The 12,905-nt window shown below is 38.3% G+C and overlaps 2 protein-coding genes across 4 annotated transcripts in view; one reads left to right on the top strand and one right to left on the bottom strand.

Annotated features, from left to right (window-relative positions):
• The window catches only part of LOC145982005 (facilitated trehalose transporter Tret1-like), a 71,243-nt gene extending 65,909 nt beyond the window's left edge, over positions 1–5,334 (top strand). For all 3 annotated transcript variants that reach the window (XM_083115543.1, XM_083115541.1, XM_083115542.1), the window contains exons 5-6: positions 302–436; positions 2,160–5,334. In XM_083115543.1, the coding sequence (XP_082971669.1) occupies positions 302–436; positions 2,160–2,980 (956 nt within the window). In that variant the 3' untranslated portion in view covers positions 2,981–5,334. The remainder of the gene's footprint in view (positions 1–301; positions 437–2,159) is intronic.
• The window catches only part of Roc2 (Regulator of cullins 2), a 126,728-nt gene that overhangs the window by 106,798 nt on the left and 7,025 nt on the right, over positions 1–12,905 (bottom strand). The window lies entirely within an intron of this gene.

Here is a 12,905-nt window from a genome sequence, read left to right as displayed (position 1 = left end):
TCGTGGCGAGTACAAACATAGCATGGAATAACGTTATTACACATTGAGGAACACGATTCCCTTTATATGTAAACCTACTGATTGGGAGACTTTCCAACTGAATAGGCACCAATCAAGAAAGGCTATTTGGGGTGGGGGGGGAGTTCGTTTCTCAAACCAATGTTAAAAACAGGCCAGGTCAGCTTAGAGAGATATTAATTTATTTACTTGACGGTATGCTTCCGGACTGAAACCCTGACACAACTCACAAGTGGCTATAAATGTTGCAGTTTATAATTGGACTTTTTTCTTCTTATTACAGGCATCCTAATGTGCTTCGTGGCGGGAAAATATATGGATTGGACAATGTTAGCCATTTTTGGAGCGTGTCTACCTCTCCCTTTCTTAATCTGCATGTGCCTGATACCTGAAACGCCTCGGTGGTACATTTCGAAAAGTAAGTAGACTGTAGTATATGCTTTGCACCATCAATTGTGTACCCTTGGATTTATATACAAGTAAAATGCATTCAATTCAGGGAATATCGAAGTATGGTTCATTGTTTTCAAAGATCCTTCTCATCCAATGTTGTGTATACAGTGTAAACAACAACACATGACACCATAATCACAGGACAAGCAATGCCTCAGCGGTCTTCGCTTTTGTTTTGTTTGATCCAAGCGCTCTCCAGTGGTAGTAGTGCAAACCACTTGTTGCTTGCATGTCAACTTTTATGGTCTTTTACGAAAAGTATTATATATTTTAGTATCAATTTTAACCCCTCATGATAACAATGAACACAGTACAATAAATGTGTAATCATTTGTCGACATGTACGGTATTGCATTTGTAATTTTGAATTTGCATTTTATTTTTAGATTCTCTGATTTACGGTAGAATGAACTTAAGGCTCGGCTAAACCTTTGGCATGCGAATGGGTGATTTTTTTCAAATTTTCCTCTCCATTCGAAAATTCTCTTCGATATTTCAAAATATGAAAAATTTCACACGCTTAGAATTCATTCTAGAGCATTGACGTTAATTTTCGTGTAGACTTAAGTAATCACGAAACTATTGATAATATCTAGACAACAGTGAAATAAAACTACAGGGAAATTCACGTAAATTCTCTAGAAGGAATTCTAAGCGTATGTAATTTTTCAATTTTTAAATATCCAAGACGTTTTTCGAATGGAGAGGAAAATTTGAAAAAAATTCGCCCATTCGAATGCCAAAGGTCCAGCCGAGCCTTAACGGTGAACCATCAGTAGATTGTACACTGCCTTCACCGTAATATTACGTACATTATTTAGTGTAATTAAACTAAGTCTAAACGGTTAATTGTACCTGAAGTGGCCAACTTAAGAGTACATTATGCACTTCAAATATATCAATTCATACGATCATGTGTTTAATTATTGTTTCTTGGTTCGTCGTTGATCAAAACTTCCTGATACGATTCATTTTTAATTTATCAGCTGAAACGATGCATTAGGAGGTCTCAAGACACACACTGAAATGTTTCTTTTTCCTTCTTGAATCACACCTTAATGTATATACTTGCATTTATACGTTTCTCGTTAATCTATTGCTAAAGATCTGGAATAAGTTCTCTCCAAGAGATAGTTCAAAATGTCTCATATCAATACACTATGCAAACTTTATTTTCTGCATTCCATCAAAGGAAACTATTCTATCAGAACTAACTTCAAGAATTCAAAATAATTTAATTTTGTTTGGAAGAAAGTTCACGAAATACTTAACGCATTTTGGTACATGTGCAATATCTGATGCATTTAGACCCTGAGTTTTTGTTGTAAGTCCATTTTATGCACAAGGGTTAATAGGGAGTGGACCTACAGTTTAAAGTGGAATCCGAACGAACTATTATTTGGCTTCAGCGGGGAACGAACCCGAGACCCCTTGGTTACAAGGCGACGACTGATTGATTGATTTGGTTTATGTCGGGATTCGAACCCAGGCAATCGGGGAGAATCTGACGTTAGCTTGAAACTACAATTTTTATGCACGTTTTCTTCTTCAATTAATGAGTTTCTTTTTCTGTGTGTTGGATATTTTGTGGACAATCTTCAATAAGTTAGTATGACAACACTGTCACTTAGATTTAGGGTAGTTTCGCAGGTTTCGGGACTACATGTCTACTTTTTTCTTCTTTATAGACAAACACAAACAGGGCAGGAAGGCACTGCAGTGGCTGAGAGGGAAGGACACCGACATATCGGGCGAGTTTACGGAAATCGAGAAGGCCCACATCCTCTCCCAGAAGTACGCCACTAAGCTCAGCGACCTCTTCTGCGCGGCCAACATGAAGTCACTCTTCATCTCGCTGGGGCTCATGTTCTTCCAGCAGATGAGCGGCATCAACGCCGTGATATTCTACACCGTCATGATATTCGAGTACGCCGGCAGCCCGCTGGACGAGAACCTCTGCACGATCATCGTCGGGATCGTCAACTTCGTGGCTACTTTCATCGCCACCATCTTCATCGACCGCCTGGGGCGCAAGGTCCTTCTCTACATCTCCGACATCTTCATGGTCATCACGCTGACCACCCTGGGAACGTACTTCTACTTGAAGGACACCGGAACTGACGTCAGCGAGTACGGATGGCTGCCTCTGGTCAGCTTCATGTTGTTCGTCTTGGCGTTTTCGCTGGGTTTCGGCCCGATCCCGTGGTTGATGATGGGCGAGATCTTCCCGGCAAGGATTCGTGGTGCGGCGGCTGCTTTTGCTACCTCCTTCAACTGGGCGTGCACGTTTGGGGTCACCAAGACCTTCATGGATCTCATCGAACTGTTGGGCACCCACGGTGCGTTTTGGCTGTTCGCAATAATCCTCGTGGTCGGACTCTTCTTTGTGATATTCTGTGTTCCCGAAACTCAGGGCAAGAGCTTGGAGGACATCGAGAAGAACCTTAAAGGTCCTGTGAGGCGCGTCAGCTCCATCGCAAACTTGAAACCGATGCCAATGGGATTTTAAACACCAAAGAAGCATGTATCTACTTATAAGATAAGTCTGGACCCGTAGGTGTTTTCAGCAGGATAGTGCCCCTCCGCATCGTGTGCTGGCAGTGCGACATTGCCGTAACACAGCTTCCCACCGGGGATGGAATGAAGTGGCCAGCCAGGAGCCCAGATCTCACTCTGCTCGGTTTTTATTTGTCGTGCCACCTGAAAACCTGTACGAGGTCAAAATTAAGAGAATTTGCCATCTTAAAGAAGCACTGTTAGCAAATTTCTGCGACTATGATCCGTAACGCGTTGCAAGAGGGGTGATTTCATCTTCAACTGTGTATGACACAAAATGGCGGGCGCTTTGAACAATTCTGTAATTCTCTCTCCTGCGTGTTTAAACTTATGGACCACGCCGTAGAACCAAGTGCAAAGGTAAATTGAGGAACGCGCTTGCATTAACAAAACACTACAAAACTTTTCGTGACTGTGCCTGTGATATCCACTGTGTGATTACTAGCGACAGCGAACTATTGCTATCGCGCTGGAAGCGTGTTCAAATGTTGGTTTAGAAGCAGAAAATGACTGTTTCATCTCTTGCACTTCCCTCTTTAAGTGTATTCTTACAGTGTGAACGTCTGTGCTTGTGTTTTATTTATATGACGGATAATTTATGCAAGTGTACAAACCACGGGCGTCATTCCACTTGACACATATTTAGTGTAATATAAGTAGTACATACTCATTTCGAAAATTTGCCAGAGTAAATAGGGAATGATGGATAGTTAATGCCTTTAACGTTGTACCAAAGGCGGATTAGCTATTTTCACTGCAGCTATCGCACACAACTAGGTTGTTTTCAAAATCAATGACCCAGAATGCGTTTGATTTCATGTACAGTTACACGCAATAAAAATTAAATCCTGAAAGCCTTGCTTGAGTTCATTGTGTGTTGCCCAAATCTACGGCGATAAACGAACTTCAATAGCATCTCTTTAACTGTAAGTTCGGGCATCGCCGTAGAAATATGCAACACAGATTGCGCCATGCAAGGAAGAGAGTATTTCACGATGAACGTGTCTCGTTTTTCTTGCACGTGACTGTACACCGAAAACAAGGGATGAGCTTGCATCTGTACAACCGACGGCAAAAGTAATTGCAGGAGAACAGGAACAAAAAACATTTGCCTTCTGTTATCTTAGCCGACGACTGTAGAGTCACGGACACTTATGAGTTGCAACGATTTGTTTGAAAGTTAATGGGATTATTACAACCCAGAAATGGCCGAGATTGTACATCACAGGCGTATATGAACGAATATGTAGCGTTAAATTGTGTGTGTGTGCGAGAGAGAGAGAGAGAGATTTATATTTCTTATATTTTGCGTCACTCTTCAGCGACTTCCTGGCTAATTGCAACGATGAGAATGAGCGAAGATGATATTGATGAAGGGACAATCACAAAGAATACCCATGAATCACAAAGAATACCCATGTCGAGGCCGTGACCCCTGGTGTTGTAGAGCGATGCGCTAACCACTACTCCACGGAGGCCGCTCTAAAAATGGATGAAAGGACAACAACACAGAACACGTGACATATATTATGTCCACGCCGGAACACGAATCCGGGAACTTTGGTGCCTACATCGAAAATAAAACAAATGCACCTGGTCACCTAGGTGACGAGGTTGAATTCAATTGTTGCTTTAAGTCCACTTTAAGCACAGATGGCTAATCGGGACTGGACCTACAGTTTAAAATGGGATTCGAAAAACTATGCGCCTGAACAGGGTATCCAACCCGGAAGCCCTTGTGTGTGTGTGTGTGATAGAGAGAGAGAGAGAGAGATAGATTCAAAATTGTCAACACTTCTTCTGAAATTCCGTCTAGAAACGATGCTTATGTTGAGAAAGGAGAAAGAGTGTGCAAGAAATGAACTCTGGCAAATATTCAACTATTTCATCTACCATGGCTTTACGTAATGTTGTCAAGGAAACGAAACGTACCTTGTTTGTTTGCTTATGCCCCAAGGACAAGGGAAACAGAAACGGGTATCATCTCTAAAGCTGCTGGAGGACATGTTCAGTGTTAGCACACGAGAGAAAGACGTATTATGAATTATGTGACGTCATTGTGCATTAAGCTACCCTGAAGGAATTCATTAACACAATTCGAATGGGAATAACACGTACAAATACTCAGACAAGTGCAATGTTAATACTTGATTCTATATTTTTGTATTATTAATATTCAATGTATGTTACTTTTTTCAAACGACCGTGTTACTTCCCAATAGCTTTTGTCATGATATTATTCAAAGATATTCTTGAGTGTCAGGCAGTAAAGTGGTTTGACAAATGTGGAAATAAAAGTTTTTTTTAAAAAAATGAATGTTTTAATATAATTTTCCTCTGTCCATGTTCACACAGAACTCGAAATCAGGGTTGTTACGATTTTATGATTATGAAATTCCCTGACATTTCCAGGTTTTGCAGTCCAAAAATGTAAATTTTCCAGACCCGTTTATCATCATGATTTTTTGCTTTTGAACCTTGTGTTTTTCAATTAAATATATAATCCGTTAATTATAATGAATACTCACTTTGACAACTTCCTTTTAGCAAATTTCATTCTACACACACAAGAACACGTGAAAATTTGGAGAGTAAAATGTAAAATTACAATCAGAATAAAATGTATTGGGTGCTACAATCGGGTGCATCTAGCCTTCGGGCTAAGGTAACAGAGGTACATTATTTCACCACAACAGATCTCCACAGTATAAAAACAACATTTATAAGTACACAGCATGTACTTTAGTTATCAATCAGATATCTGGAATGCAAGTTTTACTTTCTAATATCTAGTATTATAAAAGTGAAAATTTATTACACAAATTCGAAGGAATCATAATTGTGCACAAAATTGAGAATCATAAGAACGAAAGAAACAAGTTTCTAAACTGAATATTTTTTGGGAGTGGAATCACAAGAACCGAATCCAGAAGTGGAAGTGAACTGCAACTTTTTCTCTTGCAGACTCCAAAATGCACGTAAATTTGCAACATTCCCTGACATTTCCCAGATTTTTCAGACGCGTAGCAACCCTAGAAATGCATCAATTAAGGTTGATGCATTTTTCATGTATCAATTCACACAAACGTGTAACTTTGGATTCTTTGAAATGAAATTGATCTAATTTTCAATGCATCATACGGAACAGCAGATGGTAAAAAGTACACTTTTGTACATTTCTGAGTATATTTTGTGATGTCAAAAATACTTCACTAGTACCTTATGCATTTCAATGTGTTATCGGAGTCTACAAATTTGTGTCAATTCGCATATTACGGGTTCTGTGTTGAGTGACATAATACCAAAGTACCAATTCAAGACTTGGAGTACATGATTCACAAACATCAAGATCATAAATACGATGACCAATGAGGAAGCGGGAAAATTAAAATAAATATGATCACCGACATGATTTAGTGCATTTAAAACAAATGGTAAGTTTTATAATGCAACACGAAACTGAAACATAATCAATATAAGATATTGATTGTTTTCTCTTCATTGATTTTCGAGTTTGAATTCAGTTTATGCACACAAAGTCTAATCGGACCGGACCTACAGTTTCAAGTGTAATTGGAAACTATGTAGAGAACCCGGGACACATTGACGTCGTTACCACTACGCCATCGGGAAAGCTCTTGATTGATTGGGTTTATTATTTTACTTCGATTTTCTGCCACTTTTGACTAATCGTGACGATGAGGATGAGTGATATGACGAAATTTATGAAGAGAGATTCACAAAACATCATTGCAAAGGCCGGAATTCGAACCTAGGACTCCTGGCGTCGTAGCGCGCTGTGCTAACCACTCCGCCACGAAGGTCGGCCTCAGAAAAAGCCTACAAGATCCATCATGTCAATAAGTTATACATCATTGAAGGGGCTCGGAAATAAATGTCTTAAAAAGTGGCAATTTTTTTAAAGGAGCTACATCTACTTTAGATATCAATATGTATGCTTAAAATTTTCATACATGACAAATGAGTCATATACTTGTGATAATTCAACATTTAGTGGTTTCCACTACTATCACCAAAGGAAATACAACGTGTTTCATAAAGGACTTTATAACTTTGTAAATTTATTCACACGCCTCACAGAGCTGGTTTTGGTGTCATTTTCTAGCAAAATACATCACGTTTTGAATCACGTAGTAGCTTAGTTCCGAATCACACCACCGTTAGTGCTAGCGACAGTTGTACCAAAATGGCTGCCTTCACTGGTTTCCAGTGAGTGTTTGCAGAGTTTGCAAATTCACTTCCAGCAAGACGGCGCACCACCGCACTACCTCAACAACGTCCGGGATTTCCTCAGTGACCGCTTTTTAAATCAGTGGATAGGTCGAGGTGGGCCAATTGCATGGCCACCTCGTTCACCGGACCTGACACCTCTTCAACTTTACTTCTGGGAATTTATCAAGGATAAAGTTTTCAGACCACCCCTACCTGCTACACTCGCTGATCTCAGAGCAAGAATCTACGCTGCAGTTGAGGAAGTTACGCAGCGGGTTTGGCAAGAAATCGACTTCAGATGGGATGTCTGCCAAATTACCGTTGGAAGCCACATTGAACCTTACTAACTTATAGAGTAAAAACTTGATTTATTTTGCTACAAAATTACACAAAAACCAGCTCTGTAAGTCGTGTGAATATATATATATATATATATATATATATATATATATATATATATATATATATATATATATATATAATTACAAAGTTGTAAACTCCTTTATGAAACACCCTGTATAATAAATACGTGGAATGGTAATTGTTATTTGCAGCCGCCTACACAGGGTGTCTAAAAAATACAAATCCAATTCCTTGACTTTTTCTTTACCTTCTTTTGGCTTTTTCTTGACATTTATTTAATCGCCCCGTACTTAAGCATAGTAGCAAAATAATGAAAATATATATTTTTATTCAATGAAAACATTTACCACAAGGCCGGTTAAGATAAAACTAAAGCTGTACTTTAACAAGAGATTTAGCATTGCTTTAATTATAATTATTAATGCTTGTAAGAATTAATTCTTCAGATTTCATCTTAGACGGAGAATGACCATATTACGTTACTTAATATTTTTACAAAACTTCATGCATACAAGAACGTAATTCTGAGGAAATTAAGTGAACAAATCATAACCACAACTCAATTCAATTTTAAGATTTACAAATATTTAATTTTATCAAATCCCTGTACAGGTATATAACAATGTAAGTTCACTATGCTGTAAAAAAATAGCAAAACTTCTTGACCAAAACCATAATATCTTGACTTTCTTGACCTACCTGTTGATTTCTTGACTGGTAGATACCCTGCTACAACGTTTTGACTGGTAGATACCCTGCTACAACGTTAACTCTTTCACGTCAACGTTATCCCTTTGTATCTGAACCGAAGCAAAATATTTATTTTTCATTGTATAGTATTGTGCAAATTAGTTGGGACAAAGAGATAAAAGAGTGCTAACATTGAAGTATGAACATTTTCTTTTTTCTTTTGAGGGAAACTACAGATACACAAACTTTTCTTGCAATGTTTGTTTGTATTACAGTTAAATCGAAGCTAAGACTATGTTATTTTCATTTTAGTAGGAGATATGACATCCTTTAGCTTTAATAACATCGTTCACTCTTTCACACATGGAATCAGTTTACTGCACATGTTCTTTAATTCTGTGTCCTGATGTCATATTTTGAGGATACTCTCAATCATCTTAACTTTTGTAGAGCAGTCCATTTTGCGTATACGAGCCTTGAGAATGCTCAACAAATTTTCAATAGGGTTTAAGTCTGGCGAATTACCAGGCCAGTCCAGCACTGTCAGTTTTTCTTGGGCGAAGAACCTTTTTTGTGATCTTGGAGGTGTGGACTGTTGCCAAATCCTGTTGAAACAATCCGTCGCTACCAGGAAACTTCCTATGTATTATTGGAATCAAGTTTTCAAAAGTTTCCTGGTGGTGACGGAGTGTTTCAGCAGGATTTGGCTACAGCCCACACCACACCATTCTCAAGGCTCGTAGAATGTTGAGAGAAACCAATACGAACATGTACGAATCAACATCAAGAAATTGAGTTTATTTTTAATTCCACTTTCTGACAGGTTAATTGGGTTGAACCTTCAGTTTTAAGCGGGATCCGATATGTGCATCCACCGGGTATCGAACATGGGTCCCCTTGATTACATCGTGACGTCGTTACCACTACTCCATCAGGGAGGCCGAAATCAACCATAAATAAGCAAAATAAGCTTGAAAATAAAAAAAAAATAAAAAACCTACTCCATCAAAAAGGTCAAAAAATGCCGCAAAAATTCACTAAGTGACCACAGTAGCTTCTGGTTGTAACTGAAGGAAAAGGACTAGCAACAGCTTAGCCTCGTCTTCAAGATACTTAAAAAAAATAAAGGGTGTCTTCTCATCTTTTCAAAATATCCCAGCAACAGGGATTCAGATAATAAGGCGTAGTACTTCCACTGTGTCAAGAAATCTCAAAGGGTTGTGCAACTTTTAGTCATTAATTAATATTTTTACACTTCAATTAACAACACACTCATGCTTTTAATTTCAAGTTACCTCTCAAATTAACCGTTGTTTGGTTTCAAGTCAGTTTCATGATCAGATAGGCTAGTGGTAGCGTCGTCGTCCCAGGTTCGATACCCGGTGGAGGCACTTGGTACAGTGGTTCGGATCACACTTTAAACTGTAGGTCTAGTCCCGATTAGCCTTACTGTGCATAAAGTGGACTTAAAACAACAAAATATAGGCTAGTGACCGGGACCCCTTGATTTAAAAAGGCCAATGCATTATCACTAAGCCATCGGGAACGCCCTTGTTTCGTTCCATTATCTAAAAATTACAATTACTTATTATGCCAATAACAGCTTATTACTCCATAAAAAATAAACTGTTATGTGGATATTACGACGAAAATTAAATAGTATAACGAAACTGAATAACATATGACTGTTCATGTATGTCTAATGACCACCTCCCAGTTGTGACTAAAGTTTGTGAAAAACTTTCAAATAATGGTGAAGACTGATATTACATTTCTTGAAAGTCTTATTCACGGAAGAACCCCCATTCACGGAGCCTGCAGAAAACCACAATTAAATTCATGGAATTACTACGTTAGCAAGATGATAAATTTTTCCTAACAATCTCTTTCCCTACATTTAAAATGTGGAACGGAAGAATTTGAAATTGTCCTACACACTCGTAGTCGTCAGTAAGGAACAGCTGCTTATACACATAGTTCAGCTTTTCTTTACAAGGTGGCAGCACTGCACCGAAGTGGCCCAGCCCCATCTACCAGTTAGCGCCGGAATTACTTCGAACGCTGAGACGAGCTGATGACTAACTCAAAATGCCATTTCCCACCCACAACATCTTCGATTGCGGGCAACAAATGTTTTTTCCTTATGGTTATTACACGAATAAAATTGTTTATGCAACCCTAAAGACATGATGACACTAAGATCGCACTGATAAAGTTCAACACGAACACGTTCTCAAAGAAATATTCGCAAAATGTGAATCATTCCGATAAGGTATTCTTCCCACCTCCACGGTAGGATAGAAGACCCCGCCTCGCGTCTTTTCGGGTCCACAATTTCAGCAAAGTGCACCTAGGCGTCGGGAGCTCCACATGAACGCAGGTAAGTGACGAATTAACAACTGGAACTAAGACAATATGCAAACAAGTGTGTGTGTGTGCACCGTGTGATATTGCAAACTTTTTGGCAATATTTCATCCGGAACTCTGTTTACGTTTGGTTATTTTTGAATGTTCTCGCACATGGGCCAGTGTTGCCAGATGTAAGATATGCAACATTCCGGCAGGCTGTGTCAAAATATTGTGGATAAATTTCAGCACAAACGTACTACAGTTTTATACAGGAAAAAAATTCAGTTCGCGTGTTTTATCTTTTGCAGTTAATCCAAAAATTATGGATGTAAGTGGGGGAAATCCCATTACACTGATTTACACGACGTAAATTTAATGTTATTTACATGCGAAACAAAATCCCAGGCCAAAATGTTCTAGTTCAAATACCTATGCGCATAGACAGGCGCATAGCCGAAGGGGGAGAAGGGATTACAAATGTTTCGCGTTGGTTTATAAATCTGCTGCTTTTTTTAATTGTTACGTCGCTGCAGCGCTGATAAGTGGTGAACCGCCTCTCCCCCCTGAAATAAAATTCTGGCTACAGGGCTACGGATAGGTGTAACTTGGGACAGGGGTGGCAGGAGGCAGAATCGGGCTTAACTTTGAGGGTGCAGAACCAAAAACTTTTCTACCCATTATAAATTACGTCCAGGACTATTTTGCTACATAACTATTATTTGAGAAATCATAAAAAATACTCATTACTAATTGCTTGCATTGCAGAAGAACACTGAAATAAATTAAATAATGAAAATGGTAACATAGATCCAGTATGGAGTTTTATTTTTCACAAATGGAGTAAGCCATCATCTTTAAAATTTAATGTAACAGAAAACATCAAGAGACTTTGTGAAAACAATGATGAATTTGAATTACCTGATGATATTTGGGATTCATAATTTTAAATAAAAAAATAATGTGACATTTTTTTTATCTGAAATAAAAATAAAACAGACTGCTTCTTTTCACAGTTAGGTTGCTATATTACAACAATGTAACATTGACAACATCCATTATATAACGGATTCTTTTTGTTTAAAAAATTGATAACCATTGTTATAACTGTATCTTTAGTCAAAATGAAAATAAATGTCTGATGAAGGGAGCGTGTGTTCTCCTGAAACGTCACAACGAAAAACTGTTTTCTTATGCTTGTAATAACCGTAAACTACAGGAAAATAATACTCTGTACTTAGCTTCTTAGGTCCGAGCTGAATAATAATATTTTTTTTTAAAAAACATTAACTTTTAAGTTTTAATAAAAACTAAAAAAGCGCCTCCTTGCCTCGCAAAGTTACACCAATGGCTTTGCATTGTGTCTAAATGTCTCTGTCTCTCTCCTTGTATTGCCGTTCTTTTACATTCCATTTCTACGTCTTGGGTAAATCGCAACAATGAGGACGAGCCTTTTCATTTGTTTCATTTAAAGTATCAATTTGCAACTCTGTCATAATAGTTCAACAATAGATTTTAAATTATTTGCAATTTAGATTTGATTCAATTTGATTACAGTTCTCCCATGGTAAAATTACAGCAGAATGAACGTATGGTGAACCATCAATAGATGTTACAGTATTATGACCTGAAACCCACGAAAATTTCTTGCAGTGTATAGTGTCCCAGCGCAACTTAAGCCGGAACACTAACAGAAACACCTGAGATTTGAAGTCCTGCATGATAGTCAGATGTCCTTTTAGAACATAAAACATTGTGAATTCAAAAAAAATATATTGAGTTTGTTTTTAAGTCCACTTTATGCACAGAAAGGCTAATCGGGACTTCATCTACCGTCTAATGTGGGATCCAAACCTAATTTCGCAAAAATGAAAGAAAGAAAAACTATTGATGATTCATGATAAGAAAAGGAAAAAATGCTGGTAAATAGCTTAGAACCATGGACGTTCGGAGGGTGAGGGGCAAATGGTGTGTGCAAACCTGAAAGAACTGCCTGACAGTATCATCCTGATTCTGGACATCTTTGTTCTAGAATAGAATCCTATGTAGAATTTTCAGCGCTCGACCGGACTCGAACCTGGGTCTCTGGCATACTATGGCATTGTTTAACCACTGAGCTACCGAGCCAGCCTGGCTGTGCCTAATTTAAAGAATAGAATCCGATGTTTGGCCTATATGTTTTTGTCTGTAGCAAGGACCGTCTCCTACCATTTAAAAAGCTTGGGGATTTTGTTGTTGAACCATGA

The sequence above is a fragment of the Lepisma saccharinum genome, chromosome 30 (genome assembly GCF_977018435.1).
Source record: "Lepisma saccharinum chromosome 30, izLepSacc3.1, whole genome shotgun sequence".
In the NCBI taxonomy this organism is placed as follows: domain Eukaryota; kingdom Metazoa; phylum Arthropoda; class Insecta; order Zygentoma; family Lepismatidae; genus Lepisma; species Lepisma saccharinum.
This window is presented reverse-complemented; position numbering and strand designations above follow the sequence as displayed.